Source organism: Echiichthys vipera (genome assembly GCF_963691815.1).
Source record: "Echiichthys vipera genome assembly, chromosome: 22".
NCBI classification, from domain to species: domain Eukaryota; kingdom Metazoa; phylum Chordata; class Actinopteri; order Perciformes; family Trachinidae; genus Echiichthys; species Echiichthys vipera.
The window spans coordinates 7,774,807-7,797,546 of record NC_139847.1 but is presented as its reverse complement, the minus strand read 5'-3'; the positions used below and the strand labels follow the sequence as shown (position 1 = coordinate 7,797,546).

The window sequence follows — 22,740 nt, the reverse complement described above, 5'->3', positions numbered from 1 at the left end:
GTTTGTTCCAGCTCTCAGTATGTCTGGATTGGAGCCTCCTTTGTCTGGGGCGCTGGACTAGCTGTCTCCTAATTCTGCCTTTCTTTTTTTTTTATCCTTGATGTCTTTTAATATGTTTCAGTTCCCCACGACTGTGTCTGTGGGTGTGTGTGTGTGTGTGTGTGTGTGTATCCGTGAAAAGGATAATCAGTGCCTGTATGAGTGTGATTGAGGGTGCAGCTGTAGAGGCCGCCACCTCCCTCCCTCCCCTCTCTGTGTCATACGCTCTTTCATACACACTCATTTTCTCTTTCATTTCTCTCCCTCACTCTCTCTGCTCACCCCTGTACTCCCCCCCCCCCCCCCTCCCACCCCATGTAATGAGCTGACACACAGGAAGCTCTAATCCTCACACAATGCCACCCCTCTTCCCCCCAGAGTGACTGAGCGGGACAGGGGGCAACAGGGACCAACCTGGCCCAGCTGTCCCCAAAATGGCCGCCTTTAATCCCTCCAGTTTTTAGCCTACAGGGGCTCCTGAAACCATGACAACCGGTAACCAAGGAAAAGAATGCTCAGGGCAGGGAGCGGGACAAAAGGAGTGAAAGGAGCCATGTGTGAGAAGTTTGTCCACATGCGTTCGTAGGCGACAAGGGACGTGTCTCAATCAAAAATAAAAAAGAAAGAAAGAAGAAGGAAGAAAAAGAAAAGTCATCTCAATAGTTTTCAGTTTGAACAGCAGGGGGTGGAGGTGAAAGTCCACAGGTGTGATGGAGATGGACTTGAATCGCATTTTTCACTCCTCGATAAGCATTAATCAACTCTGCGAGGACATCAATCATCTTCACAAGGACGGACAAAAGTTTTTTGGGGGGGTGTTAAAGGCCGTGTAATATGCATATTTAGCCTGCAATTACAGAAGAGTCAACACCCGGTGAGAAGACAAAGAAGTTGTTGATTTTCCCACATCAGCCATTGATTAAGGTGGTTTTGGTAATTACAGAAAGTGACAGAATCACAGGCAGTTAATTGTTTTGTTGTGATTTTAATGATGAACGGTGTGCTTATTAAAGGGCTGTTGATAAAGGGAAATTAGTCAAACAAAGAAACACTTATGGATAACACTTAACTTCCCCATTTATGTCAGAGACACCAGGTTTGAGAGGGTGCTGCTTATTTTGGATTTTCTGATTATTGTTGACATTGAGTAATTATTTTTGGAAGTGGCTCGTTGTTACCTCTCATTTTGGAGAGACCTCTTTAAGTTATATTTGTTTCTTTGAGTTGAGCAGCATCCAACATGCCCTTTTTCCTGTTCTTATTTTTTAATCCTGCAAATAAATACCTTGTTATTTTACCAAAAACACTCTGGTTTATGTTGCTTCCTTTTTCCCCATGAGCCGGGTCGTAACACAGAATATAAACTTTCAATGAAGACGGTTATCCATCTCATACATACCTGGAAACTTATCTTCTTTATTGTGCAATAACTTTATCCACCACTTAAGTGCAATAATTGAATCTTACTGCACATTTACAGTCAAACATATTTTATCTTATACATTTCCTCTACATGTAACTTATCTGATTTAACTTTCTGTGAAATGTATTTGACCTGTATTCTTACATCTATACCTTGTATATATTTAACTAGAACTTATTGTTTATTGTTTTTTTATACTTTCTGTATTTATTTAGCTAAGAGTTTATTGGTTATGCTGTACTGTATTTTTTTTACAACTCCCTTGTGTTTTTGTAAGCTGCTGAAAGTTAATTTCCTTGCAGGAGTTCATCCCAAAGGATTAATGAAGAGAAGTCTAAGTTTAGTTGTAAACAGATATGTTTGAATGATGGTAAACGAGAAGATAATTGACAAGTACTTTACTTTAAAAATAAATTATTATATTATATAACTATATTATGTGTTATAAACCATTCAATGTTTGTAAATTGCTTTAAAATTCTCAAAAGGGGATTTTAGGTGTTATAGATATTTTCCCCATTTGTAAAAACATCTTTTTTATTTTTATTTTTGAATGTCTCACAAACTTGTATCAAGCATTTAAAAGCTGTTATTTTACACTCTGGTCAAGTAATTTCGGTATGTACACATGAGGAAACTGAAGATATTAGTCTTTTAATTGACTCTCTGAACTCTCCTATAACTCATTTTAAAAAGGAGAAACTTGAGAGATTGTTTGTCCTGGAGTGTTTTTTAAATCCACAGGAGGGAGCTGTGGTCCATAGTTTGGTCAAACAGGTGAAATCAATTGATACATTTCATTTGCATTATTTAACACTGGTATTTATCCTGCACATAAAAAGCCTCATGCACATCTGCTGATCGTGTCTGAGCCTCTGTTTGTTTTTATTTAATGTCACTTAGTGGTGGAAGAAGTCAACAGATCATTTACTGGAATAAAAGAAGCAATACCATCATTAATATTTGATTAAGTACAAAAGTAGGCATTAAATATACCTATATTACAAAAAGTAATCTTGTAAGTAAGTGTATTAATTTATATACTCATGTGTACTTTAGTCTTTAATAATATGTCAGATGTTATTTGTTGATCTTATTTTTGAACCTGTATCTGTAAAGTCACTTGTTTATCAACTGAGCTCATCAAATAAATGAAGTTAACAGAATATTTACAACTGAAAAATAGTTTTGTAAAAGTGTAAAATAACATTTAATGGAAACACTGAAGTAAAATATATACAAGTAGCTCAAAATTGGACAATTTTCGAATTTATGAATGAATTTATATGTTTTTTTTACCTGCTCTTATATTGTTGTATTTTATTCTATTCTATTTTTATATTATTTTTACATTTATTACTACTTCTATTTAACTACTGTTTTTTGATTGATTGAAATGTTTATTTCGAATATGGAAATAAAATTCAAATAAAAATAATAAAATAATAAAGAAAAAATGATTGCACCATTGCAAGCAGACACAAACTAAAACATAAAATATACAAAAAAAAAAAAGCAACAGTAAATAATCATAATAACAATCATAATCATAATCATAATAATAATAATTAAATTCAAATTCCATATTTGGTATTTGGTATTTACTTGACTTTTTCTTTGAGCTTCCCAGCAAAAGTTGTGTTTGTTCTACTTATAAGAAGTGACATAAACATCTTGAATTTTGCAGAACTTGAGTAAATACTTACTTTCCAAAGTTGATTAGTTTAGAAATTTTACCAAATAGTGAGTTTATAACTCATCGCATCTTTTTATCCTTTTATCTCATTGTTAATGTTCCTTTGCAAGCACCTTAAAATTAATTAACTAACAAGCAAACAATAATTCCCTTTAACCTCTGTACACTTCTATACAATGATGCGTCATTTATACTTCTGTTCTACCTCATTGGAGGCATTTGACTATTATTTATTTTGTTTATTTTGATTTCTGCTTTATCAAAGCACTTTAACTGCTGTTTTTAAAGGTGCTATACAAATAAAGTTATTATTAATATTATATTACTACTGCTAAATAATTATTATATTTATAATTATTATACAATTCCATCTCTAAACCCATCGCCTTGCTGGTATTTCCAGTGTAACATTTATCAAAAGGAGCCCCACTAATAGCTCACGCTGGCTTGTTTGATGTGCGCGATAATTTCATTAAAACCCTTTGACTCCATAATAACTCACTCAGGAGACACAATACCAGGCCATTAAGCTCCCCCGGCCCTCCCCTCCCCTCTCGTGTGACTCGTTTCCTTGGTAGTAAAAGCGTCAGAAACCAGAAGTGCATAAAAAGCCACAAGTGCATCAGCTGAGGAGCGCAGAGAGGCAGCACGGCGGAGCGGAGTCGAACCCCGGAGGAAGCAGCTGCGTAAAGACGCAAGAGGAGGAGGAAGACGCACGACAATGAGAGCAGCTGGAGAGAAGAGGTGAAAGAAATCAGCGGTTACACGTTATCTGGGGGGTCGACCTGGACACCCGGGAGGAGACACGGAGCTCAAAGGCGTCTGGAGAAGGTGAGTGTCCCCTCATACTGTCACCTCATACTGCATGCTCACTGATAAAAGATAGAGACGCACTCAAGTTTACAGCATGTTCATCGTTTATTAACCTGGACTGTCAACCCACGTTTGCCTGTGCAATCAGATCAAATGAAGCAATAGAAGATGCTTTATTAAAGACATAAAATAAGCTTTTTTTCCTTACAGCTACTGAGTCAGATATCCCATTCCTCCCCTGATATCTCAACATAATGGTTTAGATATAATTAAAACGCCTCATGATAATGGAAAAGGGTTCAGTGTTAAACGCTCTTTGAATCATTTCACAATACAGTTGGGTTGAGAGGCTTTTCCTGCTCATGGATGTAACCTTGAGTAACTCACGAAGGACTACTTATCAGCAACTTTTGGACCTTGCACTGTTTTCTGCAAGAGCCTCTCCTCGGTGTCTGTGGCACGCATTTGATCACATGCAGGAAGACTCACTCTGCTGTCCTCCTCCTTTGCAGTCACTCCTTCGTGAAGACACGTGCCGCTGATCTGCTGCTGCCTCAAGGTATCTGACCTCTTACCTCTCCTCCTCACAAGCTGTCATGTTTGTCTTTAATGCTCATTCTTAGCATCTTCTGCTCATACCGTCTCTCGGTCGACTCTACATCTACACACCCCATTGTTCTGTCGAGCTCTTCCTGTTGTGGATCTCCGTGTATCTGAAGTCACTGTTCTCGGTTGTTTGATCAGTCTCTCTCACAAGATTTGACGGTGATAAGTCACCTTGGGTTTAAAGGTCCTATATCATCCTCATTTTCAGGTTTCATACTTGTGATTTGGGTTTCTACGAGAACATTTCTACAAGCTTTAATGTTCAAAAACACATTATTTTTCTCATCCTGCCTGTCTGAATATTCCTGTATTCACCCTCCGTCTGAAACGCTCCGCTTCAGCGCCTGTCTCTTAAAGACCTCTCCTGTTTCTGAGTTTCCTGCATCTGCGCTCTCTGCATCTCTATTGCAGCCGGGGAATGACTGTAACAGAACTGTAGCAGCATTTTCTACCTTTAAACTTGGATATGTTTGGTTGAAAAGGGGACGTTCTTTACTTCAAATCATCATCTAAACTTCCACTTGTCAAATATATGGACGCTTGGACGTCACCCTAAAAATCACCTAAGAGAGGTGCGTTTTATTTTAATTAAACACATTTAAATTACGCACCTCGCCAGTTAGTCTTGAAAATCTAAACGTAATATCACAGCGATCTTGGCTTTGACGTAGAACGCCCCTTTATCATTCAAAGCTCCATTAATTGTTAAGTTTAAGGCTGTTCATTTATCAGTTAGATCCACACAGAGTGGCATTAACTTCTTGAAGCCAGTCATGCAGAGAGATGAATGAACATGTTGCCCTCATGTGTCTAATCATCAAACTACGTACATGCTGAGGATGATGAACTTTGGAAAACACGTGACGGGCCACCGCGCGGACACACTCGGCCCCTGCATGCGTGTCGGAGAATCGCTGGGCACCTCTGAGTCAAACGTTCGTGTGTCTCAGTCGGTAATTTCTCCCTCTGCTTGTATGGTTACTATTGAAGAGCTGGTGTTTTCAGGCATGTGCCGTGTTTGCTCCTCTCCCTCTCTTCTCTGTCAATACACTCAACCTTAAAAGGCCATTTGCTGTGCGGCCTAATGGCTCCCACAATCCACAAAACTACTCTTGCGTCCAACAGCGTCCGTACTAGCGTGGTTATTATGGCATTGTCTTGCATGTTTGTTCCCACATTAGCACCCTTGGCATGTAAATGTGCTTTTGCTTGACTTGATTTGGACAGGATTGAAACAACACAAGTATTTGCTGTACGTATGCCATGACAAATCAGTCTCCACGGTAACAGCATCGCTGATAATGACCACTGCGTTTCCTCCACAGATGGCAGGAGATGATCATAGATAACTGGGGAAAAAGTTTAAGTCTTCCACGTGCATCAAGGCGACACAACCCTCCAATTGTGACTGAAATCTTGCTCAGAAAACAGTTTCTCACTTGACTTATTCATCAACCGCCAAAACACAACACAATGGCGTCCTACAAACCTGCTCCGACGCAAGAGGTGAACAATGGCAGCCCCACGTCTGTGAATCCTGAAGTCCCAAAGGAGTCCATGCAGCTGAAGAAGGAGATCTCCCTCCTGAACGGGGTCTGCCTGATCGTGGGGAACATGATCGGCTCGGGGATCTTCGTCTCGCCCAAGGGCGTCCTCATCCACAGCGGCTCCTACGGCCTCTCTCTGGTGGTGTGGACCATCGGGGGGATCTTCTCTGTGTTCGGGGCTCTGTGCTACGCGGAGCTGGGGACCACTATCACCAAGTCAGGGGCCTCTTACGCCTACATCCTGGAGGCCTTCGGAGGTTTCCTGGCCTTCATTCGCCTGTGGACGTCGCTGCTGATCATCGAGCCGACGAGCCAGGCCGTCATAGCCATCACGTTCTCCAACTACATGGTGCAGCCCATCTTCCCCACCTGTATAGCTCCATACTTGGCCAACAGGCTGCTGGCTGCTGCGTGTATATGTAAGTACATCTGAAGTGTGTGTGTGTGTGTGTGTGTGTGTGTGTGTGTGTGTGTGTGTGTGTGTGTGTGTGTGTGTGTGTGTGTGTGTGTGTGTGTGTGTGTGTGTGTGTGTGTGTGTGTGTGTGTGTGTGTGTGTGTGTGTGTGTGTGTGTGTGTGTGTGTGTGTGTGTGTGTGTGTGCGTGCGTGCGTGCGTGTGCATGTATGTGTGTGACATAGAGAGCGAAAAACAGACAGATGGGTCGGTGATGACGTTTGCCACGGTCAGAGACAGAGAGCACGTGAGCTTTATAGACTAGAGAAGTGAAAAATGGTGACACCACTGCTGCAGTCAGCAGATCCAGAGCAGAAGGACTCACCGTGAGACCAAAGAGGAACTCAAAACCCTTAAAGTTGTGCACCAATTAGGAAGAGAAAGGGAAAAAGCTGTTTTACTCAATCTCAAGTGAATCACATGAGGACATGCGTCACACCGTCAGCCAGAAACTGTTCATAAATGCAGAGATAAACCTTGTGGACGCTGCCCAAATCGCCATGGTAACTGAGTACTAGGTAACCACACAATGGCACGGCGAAAGAGCAAAGCTGACAAACTCAATTAATAAAACTAAGAAGAAACGGCTCACACTGAGGCAAAGAAATGCCGACGCTCAGGCAACCAGACACTGACACAAGCAGCCAGAGCGTGTTAAGGTCATATCCTACGGAGGAGGCCCTGATAATCAAGATTAAAGAAAAACCATTTGTGCTCATTTGCGATAAATATTGCTCTTTCATCCGCCCACACGTGCATGCATGAACTCACACTTAAATACACACTTGTGCCATGCACCATTAATCAGTGCTCGGAGGAGGAGACGCTGATAGCTGCGAGGTAAAGTCCTTACTGCAGTGAGACTCTGACCTGAGAGGCTAACAGGCTGCTGACAGCTCAGCACAGGAGCTACGCTAAAAACCCAACTAAACACACTGCCTGTTAGCGAAAACATTTACTCTCTGAAGGACTGAGCCGCGCCTCTCACTTCATTTGTATATTTAAGATTTGGATAAGCTTTTGGTTATACGATCATTGCTGAAACTTCATTTATACATCCTATTTGCTATTTGTTTTCAAGCTCGAGACAAAACTTCCCATGAAAATGTTTGTTAGTTTAAGCAGAAGTCGGTCCAATTTCTGAGTCATAACTATGAGCTATTATCTTTATTTATTTATCAAATTTATCTTTTATTTGACAGGGGCAGGGCATATTAATAAACATTACTGTTAATATAACAGATTTAGCCAGAAGGCGAGTTTCCATCTGTAGTCCCTGGCCAGATGTTACAATAGGCTCCCTAAAAGGCGAATAATATTAATTATATAAGTACTTTGTTCAACTTTATGATATCATAATGTAGCATCTCATAATATTATAATTATAATATCTCTAATAGTAACGTAAAGGTCCCGTATTACGCTCATTCTCAGACTTGGTTTCTACAAGAACATGTTTACATGCTTTAACGTTCAAAAACACCTTTTTTTTCGACCTTTGACTCTGTCGCTGCTTCATGGCATTGAACTGACCCGTTATCTCTTACAGTTCACCTCCTGTCGAACCTGCAGTAGTTTTCTGTCTTACAAAGTACTGCAGGGATTTGATAATCATACTTTTTTCATAATAAAGTAAAAGTATAATAATAACCTTAAAATGTAATGAAAAAAAAGGAAACTCCACTTCTCTTATATTAAAGGTCCCATATGATGCTCATTTTCACGTCCATACTTGTATTTTAGGTTTCTACTTAAACATATTTAAATGCTTTTATGTTCAAAAACACATAATTTTTCTCATCCTGAATATACCTGTATTCACCCTCTGTCTGAAACGCTCCGTTTTAGCGCCTGTCTCTTTAAGACCCCCTCCTGAAAAAGCCCAGTCTGCTCTGATTGGTCAGTGTTTCTGGGTCTACGCATCTGCACTCTCTGCATCCCTGCACAGTCATTGCAGTCGGGGAATGACTGTAACGTCACTGTAGCAGCACTTTCTACCTTTATATAGGATAGCAGTCCTGACGGCTCGTTTAAAGACACAGTTTCTGAATATGGACTGTGCGCGTTTCTCTGTGGATTGAAGGTTTTGATACTATCACAATATTTATACAGCACCTCAACCTGCTTTATAATTAAAAAAGACATGTAATCTCACTTTTTTACAATTAGGAAACTTTAAGTTAGTAATTTTAGTGCTCTTGAATAGTAAGTAAAAATCTACCAAACTAATAATTATTCACTAAGTACTCTTCTTGCATTTTTTGGGGGGTAAAAATGGGCTTCAACACTCTCTTGCTCACCGCGTAACATAGTGGGGACAACCTGGATATCTCACATGAATGACTTGAAAGTTTGCTTCCAGGGTTTCTGAGTAAATAAAATCTTCTACTTTTGGAAAAAGTATTTTAAAAAATCTAAAAACAGTTGCATCTGTCAACAGTCACACAGAATCATAAATCATAAAGGGCCTTCTCATTCACTCACTGCCTCAATAACATGAACACCGTTTAGCAGACGACGTCCTGGATGTCAGAGCTTTCCATTTGCACGTGAGTTCAGTTTTGAAAGATTTCCATTTCACCTCACATCTGGGCCATATTTGACCTCCACTTCCAGCCAGCCGGCCTCCTTCACCCGATCTCACACCTCCCACCCTTCTAACCTTTCACTGTCAACACAACGCGCCTTCACTTCTGTGTGGCAAAGTCTCCCCTCTCCGTCTCCTCTCCGCCGCTCACCTCTGGTCCGGAGCTGTGTGTTTTGTTGTGTTTGATGGAGCCTCCTGTTGGGAACGGACTTGTTATGATCCTCTACCTGTCAAAAGTCGTGAAAGATGATAGTGTTATGATTCGTCCCCTCACTGCGGATGAAGGTAGTCAACGTGACGGAGGCAGTGATGGAATCCTGTTTTGGTCTCTTCTTTAAAAAACAGTTAGGTCATATCTCCATGACGACACTGAGGGGGGGGCAATTTTTTTGGTACCAGGCTAGTTTTTATTTTATTGGAGGTTAAAGTTTATGAATAATTAGGTGCGCGGCCTCTTGAGTGACGGCTAGCCGCTGGCCCTCACTTCTCCTCAGAGGTATACGTCAGCCAGATGGACGCATCTCCCTCCCCCTAACGTCACATACATGCCCTTTTTTGGTCAGAGGAAATGAGGTGGAGTCAAAGTCTAACAAGATGGTGACTCCCGTAGGTGAGAAGGATTGATCAAGTTGAAAGAACGGACCCCGATGAGTACGCTACGTCCATTTTTTACACTATACTTCTATGATCACGTCAAAACTGCATGAACACTAAAGCATCTAAACCTGTCCAACCCAAAATACAAGTATGAACCTGAAAATGAGCACAATATGTCCTCTTTAAACATCTGAGTTATGGAGGTCATCGTGGAGCGATAAGTGCAGTGAACGTAGATAAAATGCGTCCACTCAGCTGGTTTGGAGGAGAGTTTGTTTAATCAGTACTTACGAGGAGGAACGCTTTAACCTCAAGGAGGATTTTCATTCAAACGAGCAGAAATCCTGCGCCTGAAGAGCCGCATTCAGGAACTTGAAGGAATCACGTGCTGATAAGAGGCTGGGAGAGAGATAAGTGAGAGAAAGAAGTACAATAACAAGTTTCCCCAAAGAACATAAATGCTGCTCTAAGTTAATAAAAGAAGGCAATAAGGAAAAAGTCATCCTGCAGGCTGTGGGTCACAAATCAACTTTGAGCAGAAATGTACAAGTGGGGGTTTCACAACACGCCTTAATAGCTTTTAAAGATTTGTCTGACTTCCACGAGTGTACCTCTGTGTGTGTGTGCGTGCGTGTGTGCGTGTGCGTGTGCGTGTGTGTGCGTGTGTGTGTGTAAGGTTGTATGTGCTGCACTCAGCTGTTTCCTCGTCTGAACAACAACAGGCCAGTCCGCTTGAGTCAGCAGCGGCGTTTCCTTAAATCACACACGGAAACATGCTGGCACACTCACAGTTTACACATCAAATGTCACCCACTGAGATTCTTCAAGTGTTTGTTTCTGTGTGTGTGTGTGTGTGTGTATACTGTATGTGTTTGTGTGTGTGTGTGTGTGTGTGTGTGAGTAATATATCTATATTCTTGCTTCTTAACTCACCTCAGGTTTGCTGACCTTTGTGAACTGCGCCTACGTAAAGTGGGGCACCAGGGTCCAGGATTTCTTCACCTACGCCAAAGTCATCGCCCTCATCGCCGTCATCATCACCGGCCTGGTGAAGATCGGAGAAGGTCAATAACTGTTCGCTTTTAATCTCAAACTCTCCCACAGTATCTCGAGACTTTAAAGGGATCGACTGGAGAAGCAGGCAGGGAGCGTACGGTGTCGAGAATATTTTCACCTTGCCGTGAGACAGCCCTGTTGAAGTTTACACGGAAGACACAGCACTACTTTATCTATGCTCTCATTAAAGCCGCCAGACTCCTTTGACAAAAGCAGTCATTTTACCTCACCGAACAGGAGTCTGGTGGTTTTGTGCATACTGTACTGTATATAAACAGCTTCAGTACCTAAACTTAAACAGGGCTGCTTGACAGCAAGGTAAAGCGGTGAAAATATTCTAAATATAGCGTACATTTCACCTGATATTTTGTTTATAAGTGGGCCTTTTTTTAGCTGGCAAAAATACATTTAGCTGCTGCCCCCGTCCACAGCAACACACAGCTTCTGTGTCCTGCCTGTCTCCAAACTGGAGGCGTGCTCACCACCATCTACCGTAGATAAACCACTCACTATATGGATAAATACCTCAAACAACCATAGAGCTAACCCTTTAAGACAACCAAAGCTAACTCTAAAAATAACAAGACTTTTATACATGACATCCGCAGATTAAACATGCATTTAAAAGTGATAATTACTGCCTGAAAATGAAACCATGTTGGTGTTTTTTCCAGGTCACACGCAGAACTTCGAGGGCATGTTCGACGACTCCTCTCAGGACGCGGGACACATCGCTCTGGCTCTGTACTCCGCTCTGTTCTCCTACTCGGGATGGGACACCCTCAACTTTGTCACAGAGGAGATCAAGGACCCAGTGAGGTGAGGATAGTTCACGTTTAACCACGACATGATGCACTGAAAAAAATAACTTGTAGTGTAATGAACTTGCCTTTAAATGTAACATTTGTGAAGAAATCAAGTAAATGTTACTTAACTCTGTTCAACTTAAAAGTTATGTTTATCTAAATGAATGAAGTTAAATTGAAAAAAAAAATTCCCAGAAAGGAAATTGCTGTTAATGAGTAGATTTTAGTACTTTTATTTACATTTTGACATGTTCAATTATATGGTTGTGTGCACTGTAATGATGCTTAAGATGAGTGTTTTCATCACAGCCAGCACATCGCTGTCAATCATCCCAGGAACACAGTGTAAACACATCCTTCCAATGTTAAAGACTTAATCTGTCGCAGTGGAAATTGTTTTTAGAATTATATATATATGATTGTGACAGCGGATATCAAGACCAAACCGGTGATATATCATACTTGGTGTTTATGACAAGTTATTAGTGAGAAAAATGCAATTTTATTGATAAAATACATCCTGCAATGCAACATGGGAGTTCCTAGTTATGTCTTTTCTGAAGTATCTCGGTAACAGAAGGTCGTAGAGGGATGGAAGTTGATCCCTTAAGTATGTTTTCATGTACGGGCTTTCCGGATTTTTAACTGTGCCACCCCTGAGTGTCCGATGAGCCAAAAGTACTTAAAAAAAAAAGATAGATCCTTCCTATAAAGCTAAAAAAAAAGGCTTTCTCTGCAGGATAAAGGTTGCAAACTCTGGTGTGATTTAATCAACACCTTTTAAAATTCAAATCAATACAGAAAACAACTTCAATCACACTGAAAGCATGTGTGCTGGAGCCTTTTTGCTGTGAATCACACGGCCAAAAGTGATCAAATGAAGCAAGACTACACATGTGATTGGATCACAAGCCTCTCCCACAGTTCCCAGGCAGATTAAGTGACAAACACTGCCAATTTACCACAATCCCCGTCCTCCCCCCCACCCACGGGGTCGATCCGCTCTTGACCCCTGAAGAAGCCTGAATCTCCCACACTTCACGTTTCAAGCCTCTGGATCTCATCTCTTTTGCTTCCCTCTGCTGTTTTTCCTCGTGAACTGCAGGAATCTGCCGCTGGCCATCGCTATTTCCATGCCCATTGTCACCGTGATCTATATTCTCACCAACGTGGCTTACTACACCATCCTCCCCATGAACGCCATCTTAGACAGTGATGCTGTGGCTGTGGTAAGTGCATGTAATCCTCAGTAAAATCACCTTACTCTCTATATTCATATCAAGTGCAGCTTTACAGCATTAAATCATCGCTTTCCAGACGTTCGCAGACCAGGTGTTCGGTGTCATGAACTGGACTATTCCCCTCGCCGTGGCTCTTTCCTGCTTCGGAGGACTCAACGCCTCCATTCTGGCATCCTCCCGGTGAGTGAATCTTTTTTTTTATTGCCTTCGTTTCATCCCTGTGTTATCAGAACTCAATTTTTTATCACTTGTGTCCATCGACATCACCGCCCTGTTGCATATGTCTGTCTCTAAAGGCTGTTCTTCGTGGGCTCCAGAGAGGGCCACCTGCCCGACTACCTGTGCATGATCCACGTCCACCGCTACACTCCCATCCCCGCCCTGCTCTTCAACGTCAGTCAGCTTTTTATTTCCCGTTTCTAATGTTTTAAGTGACGTTTCGTTTTTCATCCCACTGTTGCATGTCTTAGAAAATCCTCCCATGCTTTGTAGCTGAAGTACAATGTTTCTTGTGTGTCTCTGCAGGGCATCATGGCTCTGATATACCTGTGTGTGGAAGACGTCTTCAGGTTGATCAACTACTACAGCTTCAGCTACTGGTTCTTTGTTGGTCTCTCCATTCTGGGGCAAATGTATCTGCGCTGGAAGCAGCCGGACAGAAAAAGACCTCTAAAGGTAAGAAGCAGAAAAGCAGAGATGTCATCTTTTGAAAGGCGCAGGAGAAATAAAATGTACTTTCTTACATGGATGGATTACTCAATGAACCTACAAGGCACAGGCCAAGGGGCCCTACCTGGGCCTCACCTGCAAAATGTAACTCGAAGAGACACGTACTTGAACACAAAGAGACAAAATGACCACAAAGAGACACAAAACTACTACAAAGAGATACAAAACAACTACAGAGATACTTAACGATCACAAAGAGAAAAAACTACAAAAATGTGTGTATGACTACAAAGAGACAAGAAAACTACAAAGAGAGAAAATTACCACAAAGAGACAGAAAATATGAAAAGATGTATAACAACTACCAAGAGACACAGAATGACCAAAAGACAAAACTAAACAACTACAGAGATACACGACCACAGACCCAAAACTACAAAAAGATGTACAAGACTACATACTACTACATAGAGACACAATACAGCTACTAAGAGACACACAACGACCATAAAGAGACATAAAACTACTAAAAATGTATATGACTACAAAGAGACAAATGACCACAGAGACACTAAAACACTACAAAGAGACACAACACAACTACAGAGAGACACAACATGACCACAAAGTGATTCAAAATAACAAAAAAGAGGTTAAACCATCACCAAGTCTGTGTCTTGTTCCTGTGTAGGAAAACTGGGGGGGGGCTTTTAGATGTTTGTGCCCAGGGGCCCATGGTCTCATACTACACCCATGCCTACTTACTTACATGTATCCGTCTCTTCCTCCCTCAGCTCAGCCTCTTCTTCCCCATCATTTTCTGTCTGCTCACCGTCTTCCTGGTGGTGGTGCCACTCTACAGTGACACAATCAACTCCCTGATCGGCATCGGCATCGCCCTGTCAGGAGTGCCCGTTTACTTCCTCTGCTGCAAAACGGCAGCCAGTAAGAGGCCAATGTGGATACGGAGACTCATCGGTAAGAGAGCTGTGGGATCCTGGCGTTGTTTGCATCTTTGTTGGTATTTAAGGCAGGGGTCTCAAACTCTTCGTAGAAGATGAGGGGTTATGCATATTAACCTGAGGCAGGAGAAAAGGCCTGGGGAGCTGCAGGGAAAGAGACTAAACTAGACTCCACCTCCACACTGTCTTTGTTTCCCTGCAGCTCACAGGTGCGTCTCATTTATGTCCAACACTTCCCTTTTCCCGCCAAGTTTGAACCACACCCTTCTTTGACTTCATCCCCTTCGTTTTAAACTACAAACCCAGCCCTGAGACGATTACCGTACAACATACAGTCACAAAACTTTGCAGATCTGTAGTTGAGATCGAAATGAGTCCAAAGATGGGTGTGGTCGGAGCAAGGGCGCCGCAAGTGGCATAGAAAGTAGGGAAGGGACAACTTTGTTTTGAGAATTTTGTTTTGTTTTCTATTGTTTGGCTACTCTAGAATCCTTTAAGTCACGTTCTGAGCTTTATATTTTACTTTTTTTTGTTTAAATTGTTTTTGCGTGGACCCCAGGAAGACTAGCAACCACTTTGTGGAAGCTGACGGGGATCTGAACAAAGAATAAAGATCTTAAATTAAATTTGGTGTCCGTTTACGACACGATTCAGGTCGATAATAGATCGACAGATCACGCTAACCTTCCTCCCGTCTCCACCTCTTTCAGCTAAATCCGGCATCGTGATTCAGAAGGTGTGCTACTCTGTTCTGACTGAAATGGACAAGGAAGAGTAGATGTTGGTTTTCAACACCCCCCCGCCGGAGACGCACAAAAGTAGAACCTGAACTCATCCCGGCCAGACGCTGCCGCCATGAGGCCTCGATGGACGCAACATTTGGGCTTGAGCTGGACCCCCCACCCGGCGCTCTGACCTGTCAATCATCACCCGGTGACCTCGTTAAAGAATGTCTGAAAGACGGCGCCCCGGGTGCTTGTTGGCAAGATTTTACACTAACGGACTTCAGAGAGAACAGTTTAATGCACTCCTGAAGAAATCAACACTTCTTCTATTACAGAACTGTACACCTCAGTAGAGAGTTGTTTAATTTATACGTCAAGCATTACATAGATATAATACTTATTTGATTTTACTGAAAGATGGCAAATATTATTATTATGGATAACTTGTTGAGGTGGACAGGAGAACATCTTTGAAACTAAAAGCATTGCTGACCATAGAAACATTATTTGTACAAAGGAAATCAAGCAGTAAAAGACATTAGCATATGTTCCCAAGTTCACTAATGTCGGGGGAAAGTTTTATACGTCAGCTGTGAAGTCTAGTGAAGGGCTATTTTTACACAAATTAACTTTTTTTTGTCCGACTCAAACACAAACTCTTAAATGTAAAAGAGTTTCGGACAGTTGAGCTGCAAACACATATTTATAATAAAAATGACTCAACATAAATCAACTTGTTTCTTTCTTTCTGCTCCGAGGATGTTTCTGGGGGATCGATGCGTCGCATACTCGAAAATCAGACGCCAAAGTGACCGTTTTGAGGCAGATTTTTACATTTTAATTAGAATAATACATAATGACATCCCTCTCCCACCCTGTCCTCTCTTTCATCCATATATATATGTACATAAATCATGATAATATTAAGCTATCAGCCGGTCTGATCATCCGATAGTTTCCTTCCACGGCTTCACCTTGCCGCTAGCTGCCTTGTCTGCAGCTGTTGGTGGAGTCTGCTGGAGGGGATTGTGGGTAAAAGTCTGCCTCAGTGGACCTGCAGAGAGAAATGGAGAGAAGACGCATGAACACTGACTCTATAAACTGCTGCAACTGATGTTTACTTTTCTTAATAATTCATCTTCACTCATTATTTTCTTAAATGATTCATCACAGCACATTTCAAAATCTGTCTCCTGAATCTCCATCAATACTCCAGTTTTTACAATTATTTATCTTCAAGTCGTATTATTGCAATAACTGGCTGTGACCACAAAGAGAGCACCTCTTCCATTTCTACGTCCGGACACCGAAGTACACTGAACATTAATAGTGATCGAGCAACATGGGTTTTTTAATGATGCCGATATTTAGAGAGCAGGGCGGCGATGGCTGATAAATAATGCTTTTATTAACTGAAAATACAACAGTTAATGATAACCGAAACTGTGATACAAACTTTTATTTAACACTGTTATTGTCTGCTTTGTGTCTTTGGGCATGTGACAAACAAACTTTCCGTTGTCGTGGCGACGCTCCCTTTAAGGCTTCACAGTTACACTTGCTTACCATCTCGTTCCCTACTTGTTGGGAGCAGAAGTGGGTGCTGGGCACGCCCATGTATCTGTTTCACCAACATCAAGGTCTTTACACACCAAGTCCATATTTTTCTGTGTGTTTTTTCGTGTGCACACGCAGATCATATTTGGTGTGCCAAGGCCTTAAGTCAAGTGTCATTATGCACTTTTAATCATATATTTTTGACAACACATGTTTAACAATAGGATTTATGACACATGCCCGTCTGTTTTTAAGGTTTAAAAACAACTCTGGCCAGCCGTTCAGTGGCACACAGTTGAAAATAAAGTCAAACAAGGTATAGAAAGTCTGTGTATGTGAAGCTGACGAAGTAGAGGTGAGACTGACCTTTAGAAGCGAGGTCCAGGTGACCTTTGATTCTTCTTTCTCTCTCTTGCAGCTGCTGGGCCAGCTGAGCATTCTTCCAGCCTGGAGACACAGTTGCAACATGGACAAAGACAGAAATAAGCAGCGTTTCAGTCGATCAAATCACAAATATCTCATTTTCTTAAAACCTATCCACAACTTTAACTAAGGAGTGGGATAAGATTAAAGGGCAGGGCTGACCTCTATGGATGACATCCTGTTCATCCCTTCAATGCCCACAGTGATTGCCTAAGAGTGAATTTATGATAGAAAGACTTAAGTGGAGAAATTAATGAAATGCAGCACCATGTGGGGTCTGGATAGGACATTTATCGTCTGGAGCAAAATCCTCCCGACTGACAACTGAGAGACGCAAAGATCGTCTGAGCAAACAGCTGCATTTTTCCCGTGGCCAAAACAGTAGAGAGTCGTAGCAACTTTACTCTACTGTGATATTGGTGGTTTTTATTGGTTGGTGATGTGATGGCATCCCTGACCAACTCTACCACGTTCATAATGCCATCTCCATCCAGGCGATTTATGTCTTTTTAAAAGCTCACTATCATTAAATCTCTCCAAAATGTTGACTGCCACAGCCATGTGAGGCCCTTCCTTTACTCTTAGTGACTTAGGAGAGGACTCCTAAATTTCCATAGATTTAGGAGCAACTTTTAGCACTAAAGTAATTTGTGAATGACACTTGACTGATTGAATTACAAGTAAGGAGTCCTAAAATTAGGCGTGGATGGCCCCCTATTGTTAAAAGTTACTAAATCAGCAAGTTAGGACCTACTCTTAGCCTTGACATTTTTATTGAATACGACCCCTGAGGGTGTGAGTTTAGACACTGACCCTTCTTCATGCTTTCAATTAAGCCTTCGTTTTGGGGCATGGCTGAGGCCGGGTGTTGGATCTTCTCTGGGATCTTGAACCTCTCTCTGATGGCGGGGTGTCTGAGCAGACCGACTTGACACAACGAGAAGGTGTTGGAGGTGAGCCAGTAGGTAAAGACCGCCTGAAGTTTGTTTAAGGAGAAAAGGACTTAAAACGCTGAATGTGTCAAATATTTAGAACAAAAACTGATGTTGTTTGAATGACAGGCTGACCGTGGGGAAGTTGATAGTGAGGGGGAGGATGACGAAGGGCATAATCCTGAACACAGTCTTCATGGCTCGCAGATTGGGGTTGTCAACACCAGACTCTGCACCCAACTAAAAAGAGACAAATTGGTGATTAATAAGGAAAAGCTTATTACGTTGAACAGCTTATATAACAAGATCATAACACCAGCTATCAGAAACTCAGTCAACCCAACAACGGCGCTGTGATTCTCATAATGAGGCTGTTTATTCATTTACTTTGACCTTTTTTTTCTTTCTGACAAGAATCATAGGAGCTGGCTGACCTCCAGGATGAAGAACATTGTTCCAGTGACGGCCAAAGGCAGGATGTAAAAAGGATCGGCCGCCGTCAGGTCTGTAAACCAGAGCATGCCGCCTGTCTGCATGCTGGGCACCGGCAGATAGGCCATCTTCCTCAGCGCGATGAAGAAAGAGATGAAGACTGGCGCCTGGAGGAACAGAAAGAGGAGTGATGTGACAACGAACGCCTGTCATATCGTCCATATGTTTATAAATGTTGTCACGCTGGTGCAGATTATAACGTAAAGAGCAGGTGTTCATGTGAAGAATTTCATATAATTTCGCCTCAACAAAACACAATGACATATATTTTGTTTTGATCTTATTGGAAAGTAGAGATGTAGATGTAGAGATGCTGTCAAAGGCCAGCACAATATCACAGGAAAAACTGTATAAAGAGACAAACTGACCTGCACAACAGGAATCAGGAAGCCACGGAGAGGATTCACATCGTGCTTCTTCTGGTACAAGTTCAGCTCAGAGTATGCTTTGGAAACTGTAATATGTAAAACACAGCTCACCATGAGGAACACACACACACATAAGCATCTCGATTATGACTAAAACAAGACTAATGTAATGAAGAAAGAAGATTAAAAAAATCTTACATTCAAATTTGTTTCCACTCTGCTTGGCGTCATTCATCCTGGCGGTGAGTTTGGTCATTCCGGGCATGACGTTGTTCAGCTTGGCCGCCTCCCTCTGGCCCTTCACTATGACTGGAAACATGGCCAGACGAGCAATCACCGTTCCTATACGCAAGTGAGGGATTAACAGACACGGAAAGAAGAGGATTAGAAAGGACCGGGACTCAAGGAAAAACATCAACCTCGGATATTAACACAACCTGCCGTCACTACTTTCCTCTGAATGTTGAAATATTGTAAATAGCGTTGCTTACCTATAACAATGGCGCTCCACCAGGGCAAACCAAGATCCACATGCATGAACTCTAACAAGTTCTGGACCAGCCCCACTGGTGTGTGGGCGCCCAGTCCCAGTTCAGCTAAACTGGTTTCTGTAGCCGCAGCCTGCAGGACCTCCGCTGCGGTCGGTGCAGCGCCGGCCACCTGCTCAATGACGGGCTGCGATAAAACAGAGGCGGGGTCAGCGGACAAAAGCTCTGGGGAGGAAGGCGGAGAGATGTCCAGTGCTGGTGTAGCCATGGCAACTGTTTCCACTGGAATCTGAAAATATCAGTGAAAATGAAATAACATCATTCAAGTTAGAAGGCAACAAAGGGCTTAAGAGGGATGATTTAACATTCAGATGTCGCCGTCACCTGCTCAGTGATTGGTTGTGCGATGACGGGGGTGGAGTCAGCGGGCAGAGAGACGGGGGAGGACTCCAGGACTCGAAGGCTTCCATCCTCAGGAGGGATCTGTCAACATCAACAGATTTGATGCACCATAAAATCTCATAGTCTGGCCACAACATGAAACAATACTTCCAATATAGAAACGAGAGCTGCACAATTGATCAAATATTAATCAAACACCCGACCACCAGGGGGCGATCAGACTACAGCAGACGGGAAAACAAAAATTAAATGTCTGGAGCAGAAGATGAAGTGCTCGTCCCTTTCGGATACAATTTTATTCCTGTTTGGCGTCTAGGATATGCACTGAATTCAGGTGAAGAAGAACCTTATTTTAAGTCGTATTTTGATGCATTTGTACAACAGCACAACGTGGAAGTAAAAGCAATGCTCTGTTTATTTAAAGGAAGAGCCATAAAAAATATTTTGTCTCTGAAATCGGTGAATAATGGTGATAAATAATGGTGTTGTAAATATCGATTGAAAATAATTGCGATTATCATTTTCAAAGCGTGGTAAAAAAAAACTGTTTTAACAATAATTAAAATTTGAAATTATTATATCATGAAACTGCTCACTGGTGACTCTTTCATGAACTCAAGACCTGAGTTTGATCTTAGAGCGATGCAGTTCACTGATGCAGCTCAACAGCAGCTTTGCCATTAGACCGATCACCTGTAAGCAAACTCACCTGTGAGCTGTTGTGCCTGACTGCCGCAGCGTTCACCCAGAGGAACTTCCCGTGCTGTCTGCGGCCCAGCAGGGTCCTGGAGGAGGGACTGCGACACTCAAACACAGTGTGCAGATGGGACTTCTGGAGCAACCGCTGTTTGTGAAAAGGGGGACAGAGTGTCAGCCAGATGCACTCTAATACACTGCAACCTGATGTATATTTGGCTGCTGCTGAATCACATAACATTGCTTAACTGCAGTCAAAAACACGTTCAGTGATCTGTTTCTTTATAATGTATTGCAGCATCAATAACTACTTCAGGAGCTACTATCCTACAATACATCTGTGATTATTGTTTTCTGTAATTAACCTTGAATAACAGAACAATTCACCTGCCTACATCAGTGACAAACCTACCACACTTGTTGAGAATGAAATGATGCATTAACACACGGCACCCGTACGAGCCCTGACGTGCGATAATGATGCCTTCACAAAATCAAACACTGTGAATGATTTTTATAAATGAATTGAATTATCTGAGCTGTAGAAATATATAGGCCTGTCGCAATAAGCAATAAATCAATTAATCGCATGATAACTTTAATGAGCTCGATAACTCTGCCAGCAGAGATCATATTATCCTGGTGTCCCTCTATCAAGGAGACTGGAGGACCAGAGTTTTTACTGCAGTGCATCTGTTTCCACTGAGCCCTCTCTCTTCTTCAGCGTATTGAAGAGTTAACTTTTGTGTTGTGCAGCAGGAGAGCCCTGTGAGGACACGCTAGTTGAGATTTGAAGGTATAAAAACCAAGATGGAGCTGGTTTCAAAGCTGAACACCACAGCTGGCGTGTGGGAACTCTTTTGGATTAAACCCAATGACCGCGGTGAACCACTTCAACCAGAGCGAGCAGCTGTGTCGCATTTGTTGTAAAACAGTAGCATTTTAACGCATCAATGTGCTGAAATAGACTGAAAGTCCATTTTATTCGTTGTTTTTGGTTGTTTTGTTTATTTAAATTGGATCTTTAAATGGTCTTCCAGTTCTAGTGTTGAATATTCTTCAGAAATAAACGTCTATTGATCTTTGAAAGGGTGTACTTGCATAATTTTGCCAGTATCATTATATCAGTTGAACTCAAAATGGTTATATTATCGCTTATCGCAATAATTTCTGGGGAAATGTATCGCCCAGCAAAATCTGCTATCGTGACAGGCCTAGAAATATACTATGTAACTGAACTTAAGGACCTGGACATAACAACGAGATACAGTGACCTCTGGTGGCTTTTAAGTTCATTTAACAGGACACAGAAGCTTGGTTTTATACTAAACAACAGGTTAGCTAGTTTAAATGTATACCCTTAAACCACAGCTACGTTTATAGTACAATAACAGCCCTTTAAGTGTCTTTACTTCAAGAGAAACGTTGAGGTAGTTGTTGCCAAAGCTAGCACCTGCTAACAGAGCTCTGCTAGCTTGTACATTTGATTTAATGTCAATAAACGCTTGGTGGCCGTAAAAACGCGTTTCTAGCTACACTGCCTACATTTTCATGGTTAGGAAACGTGTTGATTTAAGAGCTTTGTTGGATAAAGCAGCGCGGTGTCCTCTCTGGAGAGGCTGTCAAAGTCACACAGAACACTAGCATGCTAAAGGCTAACGCGTTAGCCGCTGTTGTTATATTTATTTCAGGAGCAGGAGCAAAGAACCAGAGGGAACAGGTAAAGGAGACTTACGTGGCTCCACACCTCTGAGAGGGGGTGGCTGCCCCGGCTCGGTTTCCCAGTCTGTCTCAGGAAACATCTCGCCAGACACACCGGACTCACCCCGCTCCTGATGGCGGCCATGCTGGGGAAATAACTTATACGGGAAGCCGGAGGAGTCAATTCTCCTGGACGTTCGCTTTACGTTTCGCGCATGTTTAGTGTTGATGTTGATGTTTGTGTGTGTGTGTGTGTGTGTGTGTGTGTGTGTGTGTGTGTGTGTGTGTGTGTGTGTGTGTGTGTGTGTGTGTGTGTGTGTGTGTGTGTGTGTGTGTGTGTGTGTGTGTGTGTGTCACTTAAAGTTGTAAGATTGTCATCTATTTAATTGCATTTTAAGTTCATATCCATCAAAGAGTGAGTTAAAACAAAGGTGATCATATTACCCACTAATGAAAGTGCTA

General features: G+C 42.0%; 2 protein-coding genes across 2 annotated transcripts; one reads left to right on the top strand and one right to left on the bottom strand.

Annotated features, from left to right (window-relative positions):
* Window positions 1–3,877: 3,877 nt before the first annotated feature.
* On the top strand, window positions 3,878–16,040 carry slc7a7 (solute carrier family 7 member 7). The gene is made up of 11 exons (XM_083936708.1): window positions 3,878–3,989; window positions 4,484–4,530; window positions 5,903–6,543; window positions 10,699–10,824; window positions 11,491–11,635; window positions 12,728–12,851; window positions 12,940–13,043; window positions 13,160–13,256; window positions 13,389–13,538; window positions 14,327–14,510; window positions 15,205–16,040. Exons 3-11 carry the CDS (start codon window positions 6,051–6,053, stop codon window positions 15,270–15,272), a joined length of 1,491 nt encoding a protein of 496 aa, XP_083792834.1. The 5' UTR covers window positions 3,878–3,989; window positions 4,484–4,530; window positions 5,903–6,050; the 3' UTR covers window positions 15,273–16,040.
* A 6-nt stretch (window positions 16,041–16,046) lies between these two features.
* Window positions 16,047–22,431, bottom strand: oxa1l (OXA1L mitochondrial inner membrane protein). The gene is made up of 11 exons (XM_083936709.1): window positions 22,313–22,431; window positions 20,591–20,725; window positions 19,864–19,962; window positions 19,483–19,768; window positions 19,190–19,333; window positions 18,992–19,077; window positions 18,566–18,730; window positions 18,267–18,371; window positions 18,013–18,175; window positions 17,143–17,223; window positions 16,047–16,273 (listed from the first exon to the last, which is right to left on the bottom strand). Exons 1-11 carry the CDS (start codon window positions 22,421–22,423, stop codon window positions 16,164–16,166), a joined length of 1,485 nt encoding a protein of 494 aa, XP_083792835.1. The 5' UTR covers window positions 22,424–22,431; the 3' UTR covers window positions 16,047–16,163.
* Window positions 22,432–22,740: the final 309 nt, after the last annotated feature.

Excerpts from the sequence above, each read along its gene's own strand:
- slc7a7 (XM_083936708.1), top strand. The coding sequence starts at position 6,051 with ATGGCGTCCTACAAACCTGCTCCGACGCAAGAGGTGAACAATGGCAGC. Across the intron at positions 11,636-12,727 it reads GAGATCAAGGACCCAGTGAG|GAATCTGCCGCTGGCCATCG; the intron begins GTGAGGATAGTT and ends CGTGAACTGCAG. Across the intron at positions 13,539-14,326 it reads ACAGAAAAAGACCTCTAAAG|CTCAGCCTCTTCTTCCCCAT; the intron begins GTAAGAAGCAGA and ends TTCCTCCCTCAG.
- oxa1l (XM_083936709.1), bottom strand. The coding sequence starts at position 22,423 with ATGGCCGCCATCAGGAGCGGGGTGAGTCCGGTGTGTCTGGCGAGATGT. Across the intron at positions 19,963-20,590 it reads TCAGGCACAACAGCTCACAG|ATCCCTCCTGAGGATGGAAG; the intron begins GTGAGTTTGCTT and ends TGATGTTGACAG. Across the intron at positions 16,274-17,142 it reads CCTGGACCTCGCTTCTAAAG|GTCCACTGAGGCAGACTTTT; the intron begins GTCAGTCTCACC and ends TTCTCTCTGCAG.